This window comes from Syngnathoides biaculeatus, chromosome 11 (assembly GCF_019802595.1).
Source record: "Syngnathoides biaculeatus isolate LvHL_M chromosome 11, ASM1980259v1, whole genome shotgun sequence".
NCBI lineage: Eukaryota > Metazoa > Chordata > Actinopteri > Syngnathiformes > Syngnathidae > Syngnathoides > Syngnathoides biaculeatus.
This window is the reverse complement of record NC_084650.1, coordinates 22044304-22066702: the sequence shown is the minus strand read 5'-3', so window position 1 is coordinate 22066702 and position 22399 is coordinate 22044304. Positions and strand designations below refer to the sequence as shown.

The following is a 22399-nucleotide window of genomic DNA, read 5'->3' as shown; positions in this document are numbered from 1 at the left end:
GAAACTAGAGTTTAAAATAAAATAAAAAAGGACTAACATGGAGAAATATAGTGAAACGACATGAACCAGTAAGTCATGGTCCACAACTTTGTGGAAAGTTTATGTCAGAGTCTTCCGGAATGTTGTTCACTGTAAAAGATCAACATACTGTACAGTAGGTACATCTTCAGTATTGTGCAAGGCGCACTTTAATTTATTCATGAGAATACTATTATGTTTTCGAGCCTTTTTTTTTTCTTAGTTACAAAGTTGGAAACTCCTAAATCTGCATCAGTGAATTTAATAATTACAATTACTATTTTTTTTTTTTTCCAGTGAGGGAAGGTTATTTATCTTTAGTGCTATTTTAATAGCTAGGGCGGCACAGTAAACTAGTGGCTAGCACGTCTGCCTCAGATTTCTGACTTTAGGGATTTGAATAGCATCTTATTCCTTTCCTATGTGGACTTTGCATGTTCCCCACCCACCAGTTAATTGAAGACTGCCCATTGGTGTGAATGTGAGTGGTTATAAGTGTCTTGCAAATGTTTGGCAACCAGTCCAGAGTGTACTCCTCACCCAAAGTCACCCACGATCATTCATTCATTCATTCATGCATTCATTCATTTATTTTCTGTATCACTTCTTCTCACGAGTGTTGTGGGCGTGCTGGAGCCTATTATAGCAAATTTCAGACAAAGGCGGGGTACACCCTGAACTGGTCGCCAGCCAATCTCAGGACACATGTATTCACTTCACACAGGAGAGGCCATATTTGACCCAGGGTCCTCAGAACTCTGAGGCAGACATGCTAACCAGTCATCCATCGTTCTGCCCCCCACGACCATTTTGACGATAAAGGCAATAGAAAATACAAGTGATGGATGGACAGACTAAAGAGAATGAAGGAGTTTAGAGGACAAAATGTATGTGTGATCTTGGACCTGAAAAAGTGCAGAACTTTCCAGCGTCAAAAGGATGACTAACCTCACTCCAAACCAACATGGTGCCGAAAATGACCTGCAGGCCGTCAAAGAAGTTGTCCCCGATGATGATGACTGTAGCGCCCCCCGTGGTCCAGCCTTCACTGGGGCTAATGGCTTTGATGCTGGGGGTTGCTGCGAAGATAAAGGGACAGAGAAGATGAGATGTTAAGTAACCTAATGACAAGCCCATAAAGGTCTTTGCTACTGGCACCACAGCAAAGACCTTTATGGATATGACACATGTAACAGTCCCCTCTTCACACACACACACACACACACACACACTACCTGGTCTCCTCATCTATCCCAGGGGTTGAGAGCAAGCAAGGAATACTAATCAGAGTGATTATATGCACCACGTTATTAAACATCACCCCTGCCCCGTGTGTGAGGGCAGCAGTGGTGTGCTTGTTTTATGACACGTGGCAAAGCGTGAAGGCGTGTAAATGTCAGGTGTGCTGAGTGTCTGATCAAAGGCCACGCGACCGGGGAGCGGGGCCGGGCCAACAGTAGCGCTGCCCTCGGAATACGCCGCCCTCATTAAGCAAACACTTAGCACTTGCTCAGCTATCTTCTTCCTGCACGTGCCAGTGAGCGCACCGTCGCACAGATTCATTCGGGTTGGAGTGTTTTCGCGATGTGTTTTGGGAGCTCTTTAGGACTGAGCAGACAAACTACACAGAATAACAACAATAAACCCCATTTTCAATAATGAGCGTTCCACTGTTCTTCATGACCTTATCTGATGATGATTTGATCTGATTTAGAGATTGGGGAATGTGATTGAAGAAAAGAACAACATGAGGAAAATGTATGTTTGTACAAGCTAAACCTCTTTCTTTTGCTTGTCAGACATGCTGTAATTCTGCAAAGCGCCATAATCCACTTTAGACTAGGCTGACTTTTTTTCCCCCCGTAGCCTAGCCTTTGCTCTCCGCCTGAGTCGCTGCTCTGTTGATCGTCCCCACCAAGCCGGAATGATATTTAGCCTGCCGATATGCCTGCAGAGATCAACATTCACCGAGCGGCAATCTGTGGCTGTAATCACAGCCTAAGATGCCGCCTTTTCACAGCCGCTGATATTATCTCCGCTCCATGCATGTGCGGATGTGTGTGTGTGTGTGTGTTTGGATTAACCAGATGGTGGAACGTGAATCCATGTGATAGGATTATACTTTGGGGTGTTCCTTTGTGCCATCTGTTCAACTCTATGCACTGTTATCTATTATCGCCTGAAATGAGCCCCCCCCCCAAAAAAAAATAAATGTGCTGCACATACACTCAGCACTATGCTGGGTGAAAAGTGAAAGTAAAAACACAAAGAAAGCACGGTGTTTCCTTGCTCGGCGTTTCATCTTTTCATTGTACCGTCAGGCACTTTTGCTCCCTCCACATGTCCCGGCTCCTCCTCCTCCCCTGTCAGGCCCTCTCTCTTCTCTTCCTTCACTCCTTCATTCCTCCTTCCATCCCCCATCATCAGGAGAATAGAAAATCACAGGGAGGAAATTCCCAAACAAATCTTTCTGACACAGGGAACATCTGTTAGCGTGGTGTGCCATACGTACACTTCTTTCTTTGTGAAAGCCAAGCTTTTATGACGTCTTGTATTTTTGAACTTTTCTAATCGACTAGGAGACCAGGCCAAGTGGTCCGCTGCACCTCTGGAGAAAAGTCATTAAAAATTCTTAACCAGAGTATTCAAGCCAAATGTAATCTATCACAGGCCACCATGTAAATCCTTGCTTAGTGTTTTTTGGTTTTTTTTGCCATTATCATCACTGAGCTCAACTTTCCTCAAAGTGAAAACAAAATATGTTTCTCTTATTCAATCTCTAGGAAATAGAAATGAGAAAATAACTGGATTAGAGATTTGGGAATCAGTGCATGCTCTCTAAATCATGTCCACATGTCATTATGAAGTATTAAACGTTTTGGTCTGACATTGCAAGTGCAATGTGCAACGGTGTGTTTAAAAACTCGAGGGAAAGCGAGTGATGGAGGGCTGCGGGATAAAAGTGTGTCTCTGAGGAAATAAAGCCAGTGTTGGCTTTAAGCAGAACAGACCTCATAAGACACATAGTGCTTATGCGAGACAGTAGAAGGCCTAGAGGCAGAGACCTGAGGGGAGCAAGCCACCAGGGATGTACAAGAGACTCACTAGCTACCGCTTTCTCCTCTCGGTGTAATTTAGAAACACTACGAGACGAAAAGTGAAAAACACAAGTAAGAAGAAAGAACAGGAATTGAGCTCAGAGACAGTAAGGAGGGGATGAGGAGTGTAGACGGGAAAGTAAAGGGAGGGGGAAGACAAAGAAGGCTGATTATGTTGCTACTTATTGTACCGTGTTCCAGGTAGGATTGCGTGCCTTCCGATGGGTCCAGTCTTCGAGCTCGGCGCCCGTGTTTGGAGTTGTTGTGCACAAACATGTTGTCGGACACAGCAAGCACGTGACCCTCCACGCTTACCGTAGTTGACACAACCACCTGAGATGGAGAAACACACAGGAAATCGGGAGCGTATAAAGCACTGAAAGATGACAAATCTTATTTTGGATAAGAACTGCATTGTGCACCTCGTAAAAACACATTTGCTGCATGAACCTGAATTTTATCTTCATATTTGTACTCTTTTTGTTTAAAAAAAAAAAAGCACCTCATATTGTTAAATTGACTGAATCCAGACTTTTATCCCAATCTAAAAGAAAACCTAATTTTCTTGGCCTGTTCCCCAGCACTTCAATACATTGTACGGCGCTTGCTTGAGTCATTAAGTTGTTTAACAGAGAAGTCATACCGCTAACCAAGGAAATAATAACGATCAATGCTAGCGATAATCGATGGGGACAATATTCACGATATCGTGACACTGCAAAATTAGAAGTGCCTTGATATTGTCGTGGTCTTAAAATAATCAGCCTTGTGTTTAAAATTCATCCCAGCAAACGCATACCCACGGGCCGGGATTGGCCACCAGTGGAAGTACGGTTCGCACGTCCCGCATCCTGGCCCACGGCGGCCGCTGCCAGGAAGCCGCACGAATTGGCTCGCTCATGCCGCCACCGTCGTGGAAGAGATGATTCAGCGAAGCATATTGTAACAGTAGGATGCTTTAGTGGTGTGCTGGTGAGTGTCATCATCTGACGTACGTCCCGCACTTCAAATGAAATGTCCATAATTCAATTGATAAGATTACACAGGCTGCTCACAAAAATAAATCATCCCACAGGATCGCTAAGTGGAGGAAAAGAAACGATGTAGGACTCCCACAATAATCGTATTCATTGTTCATTTGTTGTTCCTCATGTATTTCTGATGACTCGAGTTTTCGGGCTCCAAAAACAAAGCACTGTTTGTAGGCAGTATGCAATTTATAATTAAATTAGTGAACAGCCAATTTCTCCATGGACAGTTTTGTTATTGTGGTCTGAGCACGATTACTGCTGCAGCAATAAATTACGTTTTGGAGGTATACAAATGTAGAAATTAAATGGAAGGGAATACATCTAAATGCACGGTAATGTATGATCTGAAGATGTCTTTTTCACAAGAGTCTGTGGAAAAGTGTACAAAAACTACTATAACCTCAAGATGGGCTCAGCCAGCAAGGAAAAGATAAAGTGGTATTTCCACTTTTACTGTGAACCTTCCTACAATACTGTGAGTCTTACTGCAATATCATGAGCTTTCTCACGATATCCCAATAGTTATCGTACCATAAGATTAAACTGTGATTAAAAGCAAACCGTGAGATGTCATTACATACTTAATCAATAGTCTGAGTGATAATTCAAAGGGCATTACTGAAGATGCCCAAGTCTTATCCTTACAATTTGTCAAAGGGGTTTTCACATCTAATCTAGTTACAATTTTATGCTTGAATTAGGTATTGATTTTGTTCCGTTTCATACACTTACATAACATATTGTTCAATGACAGATTTTGGCAATTTACCATAGAAGATATACCACAAGTTCTTCTTTTTTCTAGTATTTACTTATTTTCATTTCCAACAATATAGGGGTTAGGGTTAGTAGCAAATGTATTCTGTTGTGTCTGGTGCATGTTTAGAAATTTATAATTGTAAAAAAGGACTGACTACGAACAGAGTGGGAGGGCCAGGAAATCAAAACAACTCGCTGAATGAAAAATTTTGTAGATCTGATAGGAGTCAAAAGCGTCACAATCACATTTTTTATCTTATCGATTCACAAATTATACTACGGAGTATATTTGATCTACAGAAGTTGATACATTTTGGTTGTGTAAGTATTCTGCACTTGTTGACTAGTACCATAATTTCTTGTTTGAACACAGTAATGATTCATGTTTGTTTATATAATTTCTTTTGATTTGCACCCATGTCCAGTCTATGTGTACATTTGAGGAGCATCCTACCTGAAAACGTCTCATGTCTCGAGGGTTGCCAGCATTCTTCAGACAATTCTGGTTACACTTCAAGAAGAATTTGAGGAAGAACCTATAGATGCACAAAGGCGGCGGAAAAAAGAAGGAATTAGTTGTTGAGCTTGAAAAAGAGCACCTATCTGTCAGTGAAACTATTGCGTCTGTGCTGAAAACATAAAACAGGACGAAAGCAAAATAAAGCAGCAGCGGTGGCAGGCAGAGCTCACGCACTGTGTCCCGCAGCCTCATCCATCAGTTCTTTATGACAAAAGGCAGTTTTGGATGTAAAAACTGCTCCGGGATATTGAGTAAAATGCTACCTTGTATATCCATCTTGGGGCTGCTGTCACAGCTTGTCATAAACTCAAATGGGCAGATGCAGCCCCCCCACACACACACACACACCGACACCCCAATCCCCCATAGCAGAGCCCAGTGACGGAGGTTGTACTGTAGCTACTATACGGCTCAGTGTTGCCATTCCTGCTGCTCTCAATCTCAGTGTGAGAGACCACATCAACAGCACCTGCCATACATTATTAATAGGCTGAGATGGCAAGTATGGCTACCCACATCAATACTTAATGAGGGAGGAGGGTGGGTCGGTGTAGTAAAGGGGGGAGTGTATGTGTGGGGGGCACCGGAGGCCTGAAAAGCAGAAAGAGGATGGCTGGCAATTTATTCCCTAACACACCCCCACCCCCACCTCCACCCTTTGCTTGAAGCCTGACAACTTCTTCCTTAACAGATACTACAGTAAATCTCTCCACGCTTCACGCTCTTGTATTGTCTGTCTACCTGACAAATAAATCACGCTATCAAATGAACGACTAATATAAACAGCACTGTGTACAAATAAACAGGAACCCTCAAAAAAGGGGATTTTTTTTTTTTGAAGAAAAGCTACATTTCCCGTTCGCGCCCCTCCTCATCCTCTCTTTGAGGTAGCTCAAAGAAGTGCTGACAGCCGAAAGTGCTTACAATACAGATCTCCACCAACTAGAGAGAATCGCTCCTTTGCTCATCTTTTCTTTCTTATGTCTTATATTCTCCCCTCTGTTCATTTATTACAGCTGGAACTCTGCACTGGGCAGCGCATTTGGAGCCAACCGGGCTCCGATATATAAACACGGACTGCCAAACGTGTCACACGCCGACATATAGTGTAGGACGTCAAGTCTGACACAAGGAACAAAAATCAGAAAAACACAAAGATAAATGAATAGAAAAAAAAAATTGCGCTCATTTTAAAGGCCACCCTTCTGTTTTGTGTGCAATAACTACATAACTGGAGAATTTATCCCTGACAACTTTTAAATGCATGACAGCTGGTTAGTGGTAGATGCTGTTCCTTAAGCAAAGAAGAAGAAGAAAAAAAAGGCTCTTATGATGTGAATAACAAAGTGTTTTTGGCACTGCCTATTTCTTCCCCTCTAGCTTTGTTTGTGTTCTGATTTGCACTCTTGTTGGTGCAAAGAAAATACACTAAATCTGAGAGAGATTGGGAGGGGCTGGAACAAGAAACCAATGGGAAAAGGACAAAGTAGAGGGTATGTGAAATCCGAAAGGAGACACAGACCACCCTCCTGTATATTTTAGAAGCTGTAGACCAATAGCTCAATAATTCATGAAGCCGAGAGATGGAGGTTTTTTTCCTTTTTTGAACTGTGGATGGTGAAGCCCACAGGCTGATGGTCTCCGAACTTCCTTATCCATGAGGGGTCAAAGGCCATCTTCGCAGACAGCTGCGGAGTCCATCCTCTACCTTCCTATCGGCACCTCCTGTTTAATTCATTGACTCCAATCTTTCCCCAAGTGTCCTCATTTTCCTCCTCAGAGGCGTTTATGATCGCGGAATGATGCATAAGTGAAAGTAGCAAAGTTAAGGTCAGCGCAGTCAGAGGTGACTAAATCAGCAGGTTAAATAACAGGTTTAGGCAGTGAAAAAAAGGGAGTTTGTGATGGATATCACCTGAGACGCCCCCGTGCAAAAAAGGCAAGTTGCTACACTTCATTCGCCATGCCATATGCCAGCGTGTCCCTCACGTCGATCATCTGATTCATTATTTACATGACTTGAAAGTCCACTGTCATGAAATGCATGATTTTTAGTATGTTATTAATGAAAAAATCGGCAAGCAGTATGGACCCATCCATTTTTTCACCACAAAACATGATTTTGACGTATATGGCTTTTTGTAACTCCTGCCATGAAAATCCTCTCGAGGGATTTGCTTTCGAGACGAAGAAAGGAAGTGACGTACAGGAAAGTAGCGCACTCAGGCGGGCTCGTATGTTTCTATTAGTTTTACCTGCGGGAAGGTATCTCTTTGTTCCTTCGAGTTAGCCAAAATGCTGGCTCGTTGTATTGCTGGATAATGCTGGAACACTCGGGAGGATGGATTCGCTCTTCATACTTTTCCAAAAGACCCGGTAGGATTGCACAGGTTCAAAGGACGAGAGCTTCGTGGGTTCCAAATGACAGGTAGGTGTGTATACAGCTACTACAAAAAATAATACTTGGGGGTGACGTAATCCGTAAATCAGGGGTGCTCAACGCGTCAATGTGCCACCCCGGCCAAAGCCGCGGTGGCTCGTTGCTTGCGGGCGGCTTGTTTTTATCACCGCCGCGGAGGAGAATCGGACGGGGAGGTGGTTTGGCTGCATGCGATTTGGCCATGATCCATATATAATCTAAATATGGCTCAAAACGATAGGGTAATATTGCCCCAGTCACTTCACTCGATTGTGAGATGTTCTCTTCTTCGAAAAGAGCTTCCGTGTCAAAAGGGGCGTCGGAAAAATCCGAATATCTCTGTTTTTCATCTCCCATAGTAGGTGGCACAGCATGTTTTCAGTGGCGAATGTCCCAGTGTGACGTCACGGACAGAAGGTGCAGCCAAGATGGCTACCACTTGAATGTCGAATGAGACTTCCGCAACTTTGCGCATGGATGACGTGCTCTCTGCTCATATTATTTTTTCATATAGACGTTGAAGTGAATAATGTATTTTTCATCACAATATATATTTTAGAATGTTTATAAGCATGACACTTGACCTTTAAGGTGTCACAGATCATCCGGACTGAAACAAAACTGCACCATATAGATTCCTCGTGTGGTCTTTGTCATCGCCACGGGTATTGGAGGACTGGAATAAGCGTTGCGCACAGTTACAGTACTTGAATGGACGTAGTGGGTATGGACCTGGGGATGAAGGCCTGTTGGTATGGAATAGGAAAGAGATTACCACCAGGATTTATGGATAATCTGATTGACAGATGACCAGTAAATATGGACAGAATGCTGATGATAGCCCATGAATTGTCATTTTATTTAATCATATTTTCATCCCCTAAAGACTATTCACTGATCCAGATTTCTTGTTGTTCTCTCTGTGTGGATTTGCCTAAGACAAAAAGGGTTTGCCAATGCAGCTATAATGGACGACTGTAATGACAGATGCTCACTGGTCACAACAGGCACTTCTGCATAATGTCATCAGATACAATGCAATTCAAAACTAAGCAAAAGCATCTTTTGTCTTTTCCTTTGGGGTTTTTGTTGCCGTTTATTCACAGTAATCTTTGTGTACATGAATTTTCACAATCAAATCACAACAAATCAAAAAACGAGATACTATTTACTGGCAACTGTTGCCATGCTGCATTTTAAAACAAGAAAATTTTCCAAGATGGTGGGCCTGCCTGTGTTTATGCCCACCTCTGTTTTCACTTAGTCCGTTTGCTTCTGCCCATGTACCATAATTCCCGGCCTACAGAGCACGCCTGGTTATAAGCCTCATCCAGTACATTTGTAAAGGAAATACCATTTGGTACATACATAGGCAGCTGTGTAAAAGTCGCAAGTGCCCACATTGAAACTGACATTGAAACATGAGATATTTTACATTTACGCTAACTCTAATGCTATCACCGCCACGCTAACAGGGCCAGTTTAAAAAAAAAACATGCTGGTAAAAATCACTGAGACACACCAGTAACAAGCTAGCGCAGCGCTAACAGGGCCGGACCGATAAAAGTCACTTCCTCGGGACATATATTCCACCGGTATCACTCTTACCTTTTCCTACTCGAGTGCCCCCTTGCGGCCGATAGAAAACAATGCACAAATTACCCGCATCACTGCATAAACTGCAGAGTTGAAAGCGTTTGAAAAAAGTTGCAGTGTATCCTCAGATAGCTAAAGTAATTAAAACAAACAAACCTTGCAGACTCAAGGTGTACCACAACCAAAGCCTGACAAAGGAGACATCACCAAAATGGATGGCGACTGTGGCAGAATTAATTTGTGAAAGTTTGTGGTGAGAGTTGGCTAGTTAGCATGCAGGTGACATCACTAATTGGCTAGCTAGTAAGACAAGAAGGCAAGAACTAGTGAGTAAAACAGAATACCTGGGCTTTACCCTTTGCCAAGGTACAGAGAGTGATCTTGGTTGAAGTAAGCCATTTTAAACAAAGATTTTTTTTTTACTTTTCCAGAGGGGGAGACCGCAGTTAAAATCCATCAGCCAGAACATGCCATCATGTTCCTTCTGATTTAATGCAAGATTATTTAGCTAGACAGTTCAATGGTTTTCAAATAATCAAATTGGATTTTTCATTTTTAGCATTATTATTTTGGAATAGTTCAAGGGGTAAATGATTCCAAATGGATAGCAAAATTGGGATTTTTTTGTTATTGTAACTTTTAATTAGCGTGACTTGGACTGCACAAGAAAGTCTGAAAGTCTTAAAATTAGCAATATTCCCAACCATTCCCCAAGCCAGTTTTTGCTTCTGTACAATACAAAATTGTGACTTAACAAATTGTGACGCGTCTTTTTTTCCCACCTCGTCCAAATACCTTGTATTTGCGCTTAGCACACTTGCAGGTTTCACGCTGTTTTAACGGCATGGACTCCGCTGCTACAAATATTGCCCCTGCAAATTGTTTCATTGGCTGGATTAAATGAAATAAAACCATTGTAGTCTCCCATAATTAGCCCCCTTCCCCTCCCTCAACTCGCAAATCCAGAAATGGCTGTGAAAGTGAATCTGCGTAAATTACTGCTCTCCCTCTTGACGGCACATGGCAAAAATGTGTAGCGGCGCAAAGGGGTGAATTACACTCGCAGTGGAAGTGTAATGCTGTAGTAATTTAATGAGCTCACACTTTCATCATGAGCTGGCATTATTTGTCACTCCGGAGCAATTAAATACAAAATCACCCACTGCCCGTAAAAACAAAACAAGGAAAGCAATTACAACACAACTTTTAAGTAATCCCTGTAGCATCTAAATATTATTACTCTGGTGAAGATACAGAATGTCTACGTGATTAGCCAACAGCAAGCAAGCCTCAAAGGGACAATTGTGTTAAATTCTCTAATAATTTTCCGACATTAGTCACAAATGAGGAGAACAATATACTTCCTTGTCAAATTTAACATGGGGGGGGGACTTTACAACGTAGCGGTTTTATCTACCTCAGTAGTTCCAATTGATTCATCTTCTCCCTTGTTCTCATTGTGTTACACGTCTTTGTGTCACATATCTTTATTATTTGCTCCCTCTCTCTCTCTCTCTCTCTCTCTCTCTCTCTCTCTCTTCTCTCTCTCTCTCTCTCTCTCTCTCTCTCTCTCTGCTGTCAGCTTTCTTACGATGCTGACACACACTGTAAGAAGAATAGTGATGCCATAACTCAGCCTTCTCCGCCTCACTCCATCCATTTCTGACAAACACATCATCTCCACAAGAAAACCTCTGTATCAGGCCCCTAATATGCTTCATGAGGTGTGTAATTCAGTGTGCTCCGGAGGGGAGCCATTTATCTCAAAGGTTAACTAAGTGACACAACAGCACTTCCCTGCGCCTGTTAACCACCGTGGGACATGTCCAACTAATCTCGGCGAGGTAGAGGAATGGGACGTCCTCTACTACGGCAATTAAGCAATACAATTTGCTCAGGAAATCGACCCGAATTAAGTCACTGAGACCTCAAATTAAGTGTAAATATTTGTAAGTACAATGTAATGCCAGATGGGAGGGAGGAAATTGACACCAAGAATGTCATTCCTCTGTTCCCTGCATTTTTTTCCCTCCCCTCGTGTGTCATTTCTCGTATTCTTTCTTGGCTCTGGAACTCTCTACTTCCCTCCTTCCGCCATGCATCACTGACACTTCAACCATGAGCCTGCCTGCCTTGTTTTCCTGGTGACCTGTCTCCCTTCCTGCAGTACATATTTAAGTCTGGAAGCACACGCACACACATAAACACACGCGCACGCTAATTTAGGGAGATTTATGAGGGGAGCCTTGCACCAGGAGCCATGGAGGCTGACCCCAGGGGTGTAGGGGGCCACTGGGTGGGGGAGGGGGTCCCGGCTCCACAGGAGGGACATTAATAATCCAGAACCAGGTCCGTCTGTGGGTCTGGCCCTGGGCCTCGGACTTTCACACAACTGCAATGGCCCAGTTTAAATCGAGATTAGATAGATAGATAGATAGATAGATAGATAGATAGATAGATAGATAGATAGATAGATAGATAGATAGATAGATAGATAGATAGATAGATAGATAGATAGATAGATAGATAGATAGATAGATAGATGGATGGATGGATGGATGGATGGATGGATGGATGGATAGATAGATAGATAGAAGATAGATAGATAGATAGATAGATAGATAGATAGATAGATAGATAGATCGATAGATAGATAGATAGATAGATAGATAGATAGATAGATAGATAGATAGATAGATAGATAGATAGATAGATAGATAGATAGATAGATAGATAGATATTCTTCAGAGTGAAACTCCTCAAAGTTGTGTCGTGAACCTCAATATGCATTGCCCTCATGTCTATCTTAAGTGTCATGATTTATTCAAATAAAACATCTCACTACGCTGAAAAATTCATTCCCAGCTTGGTCGTTGCGTTGCCCCATCCTCCTGCCCCTCCATATCTGCTGCCTTGTCTGTGCATGTCATGTCAGCCAAATTTGCCCCGTCGTTAAATATTTCTCAGAACAAATGGACCCTGGAGAAAGGAGACGGTGGGTCGGGGGATCCCGCACAGCGCCGTTGCCGCTCAGGGGAGAAGGCCCACTTGGGAGAGATATTCGGACGTCTTCTACCAAGTCGGATTTGCGATCTTAGCTTGGGGACAGAAGTCCCAGAGACACTTAAGAAATTGTGTTTCATCCATTTCATCTGAAAAGGATCATTCAAAATTCAACTGAGAGAGCGCTGAAAGACAGGCGGCGAAACATGTCCGGCTTGTCAGTGCTGGGTCCAACAACTTGTAGTCTGGTAACACTGCTACCTTGACCTGGTTTTATTCTATGGCACACTGAGAGATGGGTGGGGGGTGTGGGCTGGGGGGTAAGCCAAATAAACATCAAACATGTAAGACTGTGTGCTTTCATATGCCATGAGGAATAAGTGGCTGTCTAAGTGATGGACAAGCTTGGCAGGCGGTGCTGATTGAAACACTTCCTCTGTCGGGCCTGGCCCATTAATCTGATGAAGACAGAGACCAAGCGAGCCAGGCTGAGGCACACAGAGGGAGAGAGAGAGAGAGAGAGAGAGAGAGAGAGAGAGAGAGAGAGAGAGAAAGAGAGTTGCCGGTCTACAGATCAGAGGAGTAATGAAGGGTCCTGGTCCTTCTCACCTCAGTGCCGTCCTGCCGAGCCAGGACGCTGTGCTTCCCTGTCCAACCCAAACGCTGCGCTCGTGGGACTGACCCGTGAATAATGGCCCTGTCATCAGCTTGGGTGGACGCCACCACACAGCCCCGAGGTGTGTGTGACCACGTGTGAGTGTGTGTTTTGTGCCCATCTGCGGAGCTCGCTGCTCAGTCACCCTTAATGTTCTCTTCTCTAACGTCGCTGCAGAGCGTGCTTATATTAAATAGTGTTGATTTGACAATATGTTAAGCTCAATGCATAATGTATCGCCTGTATATAGCTTGACAAAGAGCATTGTGTCACCGGGGACCACCTCCATATATCGCGGGGAGGAATGTACCGTTTGCAAAAGTTCTTTCTTTTTGTTCCATTTAAGCAGTGTATTAAATCATAACGATGACCCGTGAGTGCACACGGGCTCAAGGTTACGTTTGTAAATGCAGTAGGATCTGAAATCTGAAACTTAATTAGTGTGCTGTGTTTGTTCTCGGGTGAAAAGTTGTTCCTCCAATGGGTCTTGAGGGAGGGATATGAAACGAGAGCAAGAAATTTGTGTGTCTGTGTGTGTTTGAGGGCGCAAAGACAGACTGATGCTGAGCAGACTCAGGCTCACCGCCGCTCGTGTGTGTGTGTTTTGGCCTTGCGTCCCTCTGTGTTTATCAAACATATTACAGCTCCTTCTAGATTCCTCACCTGCACTCCCCCAGCTTGCTACATATGGCCCACCAATCACAAAATAAGGAATCATGCATATATTAGCATAGTTAATGGCCTCCCCTCCATTTAATATGCAAATTTCCTGAAACATTACTGAATGCCGTCTGTTCTAAATGAATAAATTTGAATCGCAATTAGAATAATCCTTTATAATTAATGAAAACTGTCAATTTTGGTTCATGAGTAATTTGATTAAAGTGGTGACGGGACACTTACGAAGTTCACGGGGCGGCGAGGAGTGTGAGCTCATACTTGCACACGCGAACACACGAGCCGCACTGCGACCAGCAGAGGGGCTGCGGGTGCATTATTAATGACAATGATTAATAAACTTAAGACAGTGCTTGTCACACATGGTGAGCCCCCTACCCACTTTTTTTTTTAGTTTTTTTTCCCACTCCTTTATGCCTGTGGAGCAACAACAGATCAATCTGGCACCTGACAGAGGGGGGGTGGAAGTGGGGGGAGTGATTGAAAAGGTTTTGCGGCCTCATGGCGCTGTGTCAGTGGCCTGTCTGTCCAGTGGGGGAGCCTGATGGACTGTCACGCAGCGGGCACCGCAGACACACACACTTGCACAGTCATTACAAGGTGTTTAAAGGCTTCCCAGAGGAGGACACAGGCCAGCGCTGCTGTTTGCTCGCTTTCATTATTATTAGAATATCACATACATTAAGATGTTATGAGGAGAATAAAGAGGGCGACTGGTGTGTAACTGTTCATAACCATCCCCTTCTTCACCATTAACCCTCTCACGCTGTTCGGTATGTGCTGAAGCGTGTAATGGTGTCACTTAAAACAGGGTCACTCAACTGTGGGCAATTGTCGCAAATGCGTATACACCAGCGTGAGCGCACGAGTGTTTGCGCATCAACTTGAACACGAGTGAGTGTATTTGCATGGCTACAACCCAATAATAATGGTCCAGATAGCGTAGCGCCTCGCAGACTAATTAGTCAAATCACTGAGAAAATAGCAGCCGGCTAATTAATGGGTATTATGGCATTTCAGAAATCACTGCTCTAATTGGGAGGGAAGTGAGCCTCACATTTCCATACAGCAATAGTGGCGGCTTTATCCATCCGTCTATCTATCCGTCTGTCTACCGAGCACGGTTGCTTTTTAAAACGGCACGCAAATGGGCAAAAATAATTAGCCAGCTCATGCATCCAAAGTTCCGCACAAAATGTATCCATAATGTATTGTTTTTGCAGAACCATCTCCCGACTTTAACCACGGAGTCAAAGATCTCCACACTAAATGTATTTGTAGCCTTTAAGTTATTGTTTTAGGTTTTATGAGCGAGCTGCCGTCATATTGCTTTCAGAGCGCAAGTGCCTGATGCAATTGAATAGGCGAGTAATATAATGCATCTGAATAATTCCCCATTTTCTGTGTGTGCGTGTCCCCGCACAGAAAGCCCCCTGACTCACATGCATACATGCATGCACATCCCCAATAGGTTCCTCTTAACCCTATCAGACACTGGGACGATCAAAATAGATTTGCATTCAAATGCCACACGCTCGCTATCAAATATCAAATCAAGTCACTGAGACAGACAGGCAGTCCCTTGCTCGCTGCTTCCTCCTCCTTTTTTTTTTTTTATTATTGGGGTCCCAGGGTGTCCCGGTCCCCCCCTGGACGAGCTCTATCGAAGTGTGATGGGCTGCGGCCGGCGTTTGATTGACAGTCGGTCGAGGCTTGGTTTTCCACGCCACACAACTGTCTCTTTCTGCGCCCACACACTCACACTGCCTCTGTTCACCTCCGCCATCAACCCTGCCCACGGACTGCTCTCCGCATCTGCAACAGCCCCTGGGCTTGTGCCCCGCAGGCTGCACAGCACTATACATACAAATCACAGCGTGTCAGCCCCGTGAAAGGGCCCATTTTGACTTTGTCCTTGTAAAATCGGGCACTCCCTTGAAGCAGTCTGGATCTGTAGCCCGCTTCCATTACTTTCCCTCTTTTTTCAATATCTCCACACAGGCAGACACAATAGGACACTTAAAATACACTGCCGTGTACAAATGCACACATTGCAGGAATGGGTTATTTATTGGTGAACCCAGCGCTAAAGGGCAGTACTTCACAGAGGCGCAATATAAATACACCAACAACAACACATGCAGACAGTCAAGGCACACAACAGCGGTCCAATCTCACACCCTCAGCAAGCACACCTGGTTAATGTTAAGAGGGCAGTTATAGTCAATTACATTCCCATATAACGCATAAACCTCCACCCCGCCTGTGCTGAGAAAGTAATTGGAAACAGGCACCCGGCGCACCAGGGTCCAAGTAAAAAAAGTTAACTTCCCACCCCTGACTTTGCCATTCACAAGAAATCTTCCCACTCTGCGTCTGAAGGCCGTGGGGCAAATGTAAGAGGGTAATAGGAGGCGGGGCTGCCATTTCGGTATACGACAGCGATAAGAGCAGACGGATATGAAGTCATATACGATACGAGAGAGGAAGACAAAAGTAATAGCGTGGAAGCATTGAAGGCTTCGGGTAAGGTCCAGCGTAAGGAGGAGCTGCCTGGCCGGGGTGAAAGGGTGTTCCATGTGGTTTTGGTGGCTGTGTGGGGGGGAATGAGGTGGGTGGCGGACAGCGCTTGTAAGTAGGAGTTCGAGACTGACAGGTGACATTACCCTGCGTCATGGCTGGACGGACTGGGGGACAGGGGGCTCGATGGTTATCCAAGCAGAGAAATGTCACCGTCCAGACGCTGCTGTCACACACACACACACACACACACACACAACATTGACACGTGCACACACAGATGCACACATGCACGGATATACATACAAAGTCCACACAGAGATCCAGGACAAAGGAGTCTGGAGTCTTTGAAAAAAAAAAAAAGTCTGGCCGCAGTGGACAGAGATGAGGAGATTACATCTTCTCCATTTAAAATAGGAAGAGATGAGAATAAAAAGACAACGCCAAAGAAAAGGCTAAGAGTCAAAGACTGAGACAACCTCGCATTTATTCACGGTATCTTCTTTCTAAACAGAAGTTCCTTCAATTTCCTTTTTTTTTTTTTATTCCTGCACAATCTGTTGTCTGCGGTTTTCATTAGAGCCTAACCTAATTTTGGCAAAGCTTATAAAATGGCCATATTACTGCTCATTCAACCCCATTGATTTAGCTTTTGGTTAAATATTCACGACTGTGGATGCAATTAACATGCTGTTAATGAATAATTGATCGCATCTTAAGCGGCCATAAAACTCATGCATATTAATTATTGAAACAGGAAGTATGAAAAAAACAACAACCTTCCTTGTTTTGCCTCAATCAAACTCTTTTCATTTTTCTTTAGTCAGGAAGGCACGCGGAAAGTATTCAAGAGGGAAACGTGCCGCGGCTGTTTGTGTTAAAAGTGGCAGCAGGCAAAGTGAGCGATGAACACTATGCAAATGCATCCTATAAACACCTTTTTTAACAGCTCTTATATGGCTTTAAGCGGCTCGTCAGTACATCCGTTCCGCTCGTGCAAACATCTCAAAGTACATCATGAAACTCAGCAAATGAGGAATGACCGCCATCGAGTGAGATGCCCCTACTGACAATCTTTTTTGGGTCATAGTTGCCTGTTTTAGGAGGAATATTTTTCACACTTAGACGAAGTATGAACTGCTTAGCCTGGCAGAACTTCTTAACTCTAATGCTAACCAAAAAAGAACCACCTGCCGCAGTATAAACAAATTCCTTCCGCAATCATTTTGCTTTATGTGGCCTTTACTGGCGATTAGTGCTCCGGATCACCAGGCCTTTTTATTTACACTGCATATCCCTGTTGATAGACCGGCGAGCAACACATCTTCTGATAAGTTCTGAACAGTCTGCATATACTGTATATTATATTTATGACTGTATTTTTCTTTCTTTTGTGTCAGTTTTCACTACTCCTTTTAGTATGTCCCATTTATTAAATTTATTGAGTCAAGGGTAAAAGCTCTTGTTTTTCCTTTTGGTCATGATGAAACATTTTAGGGGGTTTTCCCTTTAAAAAAAGAAAACCTTACCTGGACTGTACATTCATTTCATTATTTAAGTTTTTTTTTCTATATAATTTGTATTAAATAGCTTTTGCTCTTTGTTTTGAAATTCTTTAATCAAGTAAAGCACGACTTACCTTTTGTATGGAATCTTAACATTAATATAATATAATATAATATAATATAATATAATATAATATAATATAATATAATATAATATAGGCGGCACAGTGGGTCAGATGGTAAAGCGTTGACCTCACAGTTCTGAGGTCCCGGGTTCAATCCCAGACCCACCTGTGTGGAGTTTGCATGTTCTCCCCGTGCCTGTGTGGGTTTTCTCCAGGCACTCCAGTTTCCTCCCACATTCCAAAAAACATGCAACATTAACTGGACACTCTAAATTGCCCCTAGGTGTGATTGTGAGTGCGGCTGTTTGTCTCAATGTGCCCTGCGAGCGACTGGCAACCAGTTCAGGGAGTACCCCGCCTCCTCCCTGTTGACATCTGGGATTGGCTCCAGTACTCCCCGCGACCCTTGTGAGGATAAGCAGCTATGAAAATGGAGGGTGGATGGATAATATGAGATAATCATAAAGAAATTCACTTTGCCTTGAACTTTGGCTATATACCATTTCATCTTTTGTGCCCAATTCTTTTGAATGGGTTTTAACAGTGTACTTTCAATTATGAGTTTAGAGTGGGTGGCACAGAGGTCAAATGGATCTATACTAGATGCAGCGCAATTAAGAGAAGAATGAGCAAGAAAGACCTCTAAGCAGAGAAAAAAATACACTGTATTTGGCAGGAAGTGATACTACATTGAATGGTTTGGTTCAACATCTTGGTGTTAAAGTATACAATGTAAGAGTCTCACAATACTGATAGGAAAGCAGTACAGAAAATGGAAGGATGGATTGATTAATCTGAAAGTCTTAAAGGTCTCCTTGTTCCTCTACAGTTGACTTAATCACTCCTCACCAGCAGCCCCTACAGAAGGAATTATGGCGTTTTCTCACTTGTTGTAGTAATCCGGTGTCCAAATAATGCACATTTCCCCTTACATCATGTTTACTCGGTGTGAACAAAAGATTAACATATCAGTATTCGGCTAACAATTATTATAGTTTTATAGGGTAATGATCACTGTTGTAAACACTAATAGTGGAAAACCATAATATCCACAGAAATATGGAGTGTGTCCCACATTGTTGCAGGCAGTAGAAGATCTTTTGTCCAACGAATATCACCCCGCACGGGTGTGTGTATTTATGCACGTGGTTCCAGGGATGCTGGGGGCAGGGTTACATTTATTAACCATGCACTCCTAAACCACTGTAAAATGTTTTGACATGAAAAATACATCCCAGAAGCAACCACACACTCCAGGAAAACACCAATTTACATCGTCGCTTGTTATTTATTTAGCATGCCAAGCTCTTGAAGGTGCGTGTCTGTGTGTGTGTGGGTTTGTGTGTACATTTGTGTCTTACTTTCCACCATCTCCTTGTGAGATCCCTCACTAACTACTCTGCAGCGTCGGTGCCTTGGAGCTAAAAGTGACAAGCCGTCAATTGTGCTTCGATTAAAAAAAAAAAAGAAACTTCTTGTTGTCTGCGTGCATGTCTTCCGCTCTGTGATGTTGGTTTGATCAAAGAAGCAGCACTTTGGTAAAAATAGGAAGACACCATGCTGCTACACAGACTGATGAACGACGGCCAGACTTTCTGCAAAACAGTTTCCGTTTCCTTCCTTCGTCTGTCCATCTCTGCCTTTCTGATTATCTTCTCGATTCTCTCATGGTTGTGCCTCATATATACAACCAGCAGGTAAGACATATTTTGTGCATTTTTATAGACAGGAAAACTATATCTTGCAGGCTATATCGCCACCGTAAATGTTTTTTTTTTTTAAATATATATAAGGAAAGGAAGTTGCTGTGAGGGGGATAAAAGCAAGAAACACACCAGCAGCAAGACAGAATATGATAGAAAGATGCCCCATGCTTGAGTTTCATCTCATCTTAGCAGGTTCACCTCGCGGTGAAATTCCTCAAACACACCTTCAGTCATCATTGACTGGGGGGAGGGGGTGGGGCTGGGGGGCGCTTAAGAGAAAGGGATGAGGCAGAAAACTGACAAAGTAAGCAAGAAAGGCGAAGGGGGTGACACGCGCACAGCATGCGGATCTCTCTGTGGCTAATTCTCAGGGTGTGGGAAAGCAGAGCACCTAACACAGGTTGGCCTGGTTTCTGTAATGAGTTTGATTCTTCTCTATGCCTGCTAAGTCTCACTGGGGACCGAGACTGCATAATAACATCTTACGCACACATGCGCAGGCACCCACACGCACACACACACAGGTCTATGGGGAGCTAATTATTCTCACCTGTGTTAATTATTGCTGTAAGCCAATCAGTGGACTCTGTGCTAATTAGGCAGCGTTAGGTCTGATTAGTGTTTTGCAACCGACTCCCTCAAACTGTTATGCACCATACTAGTGCCCTCAGGCGAGAGAGGAGAACAGGTGGATGCTTGCCCTGCGTGCATGCATGCGTGCGTGTGAGTACGTGTGTGTGTGTGTGTGTGTGTGTGTGTGCATGCTGATCCTTCATAATAAATAACTGAAGGACGGCTTGGATTCACAATAAAACAAAAGTCCAATCAGCTACTTTTTAATTTAAACTTGGGATAAACAAAGTAACTTGCGCTATCAATTTCTCTCAGTTAATTGGCCCCAGTTTGGGGTCACTTTCTTTTATCTGGACAAACAGCCTCGGTGCCCTTTTAGTTAATGAGGGATGATCCGGGATCACTTCTGCCACTAATGGCTGCCTTTACTCGGATAACCTCACGGATTGATCCGCATGTCACACATGCAACCTCCGTTCTGACCCGGTGGCGTGTGCGTGTCTTTGGTGGAGAAGCAGACAATTCTCAAAAATGTATATGTACTGCATGTATAAATGGAAAGAACAACAGATCAAGAAGAAGAAGAGGGAAGTCCAGTCGGAGTGCTTGCAGAAGTCTCCCAGCTAAAAAAAAAGGAGCATAAAATGGGGAAAACAGAAGAAAGAGGCAGAAGAAGGCTGGAGGAAACCTTCCTCTTATGACACGATTGATTTTTCTTTCAGATGCTTGAGCCTGTCACTGCTGAACACTTGGTCCCCCCCGTTCCTCAACTGCCTCATAAACACACACACACACACACACACACACACACACACACACACGCATGCACACCCATGCACAAACTCTGTGCCCTGACCTCCACGTGTGCCTGCTGGTCCATACTGGGTCTAATGACACAGGGCCTCCCACAGATCAATATGAGGCTGTCACTCAGCTGGTGAGCCCACACACATAAACACATCACAAAGTCCCAACACACACAGACACACACACGTATACAGGACGTATCTACACACGTGGGGTCAGGTACGCGTTTGCACATTTGTGTATGCTGGAAGCAACATTTTCTACAACCTCAGCAGATGCCCTCCTCTCCACCCGCACACACCCCCACCCCAGAAACGCACACACACACACATACACGGTGGACTAAAGACGCATTCTCCCCCCTCAGCCATTTCCTTTCTCCCTCACCATGAGCATCAGGGTCCTGATGTAATATTGATGAGCAAGGGCGGAGGCTCCATAAAAAAGTGATAGGTCCCTGTGATTGTGAATTACAAATTGTCATCGATTTAACGTCAATTACCACATACATGGAAATGCTCTCAGACAAATAAAAGGGACACACGAGCTTTTAGATGAGGAGTGGGTGTGGGTCTGGGGGGTGGGATGGATGGGGGATCAGCACACCCTCTTGACTGATACCATGTCATTCAGCACTATCACTTCCTGTGTCTTTTTCGTCTTTCCTCTGCCTCCTCTTTAGCAGTCTCAAGCACTCATCCTCTTCTCTCCAACCACATCTCAAGTGGCACTTGGAAAACCAGACTGGGGCACGAGCCAAACCGTCCGCCCAGTGTGTATGTGTGTGTGCCCCCCCATACTCCAGTGACAGCACTGGCGACATGTGCGTCTCAAAGAAAACTTGACAAATCACCCCCAAGCTACAAGTTTCCTTTTAATTCCCGGCCAGGCAGATAATAAATAAAATGCACAAATGCGTAGGGTTTGGAAAACTCTGGGTGAAAACATTTGTTTGTCTTTGTTGAATCATTAATTATAGTTTAGCACAACAGAGGGTAGATACAGGCTAATTCACCATTAGGCCGTTTGGTGTTTATTAAACTTTTATAATGTGATCACTCTGATAAGGCCACAATTGTTTCCCAGGGCGTGTGTGATTACACTGTTGTATCTTCCAGTCCCCTTATAATGGTTCCCACTGAGAGTGTGTGTCAATTTGTGTGCGTGCACGTGTGTGTGTTTGTGTGTCTTGGAGCATGTGGCGTAGTGTTTTCCATTTCTCATTAGAGTGGCAAAGACTCCTGCTGCAGGGTCAATGTGCAGAGAGAGAGGTGTGTGTGCGTGTGTGTTTGAGGGGGAGTGGGGTAGTAATGAGTGCGGGAACATAATGCTACGGCGTCCATTAATGCTCGGAGGCAGTGACATTAGGCATACTTAACTAATAGA

General features: G+C 43.8%; 1 protein-coding gene across 4 annotated transcripts in view; it reads right to left on the bottom strand.

The window, feature by feature from the left end:
* The window catches only part of ebf1a (EBF transcription factor 1a), a 66962-nt gene that overhangs the window by 28690 nt on the left and 15873 nt on the right, over positions 1-22399 (bottom strand). For all 4 annotated transcript variants that reach the window (XM_061835379.1, XM_061835376.1, XM_061835377.1 and 1 more), the window contains exons 7-9: positions 5361-5442; positions 3308-3449; positions 967-1097 (exon numbers count right to left, since the gene is read on the bottom strand). In XM_061835379.1, coding sequence (XP_061691363.1) covers positions 967-1097; positions 3308-3449; positions 5361-5442 — 355 coding nt within the window. The remainder of the gene's footprint in view (positions 1-966; positions 1098-3307; positions 3450-5360; positions 5443-22399) is intronic.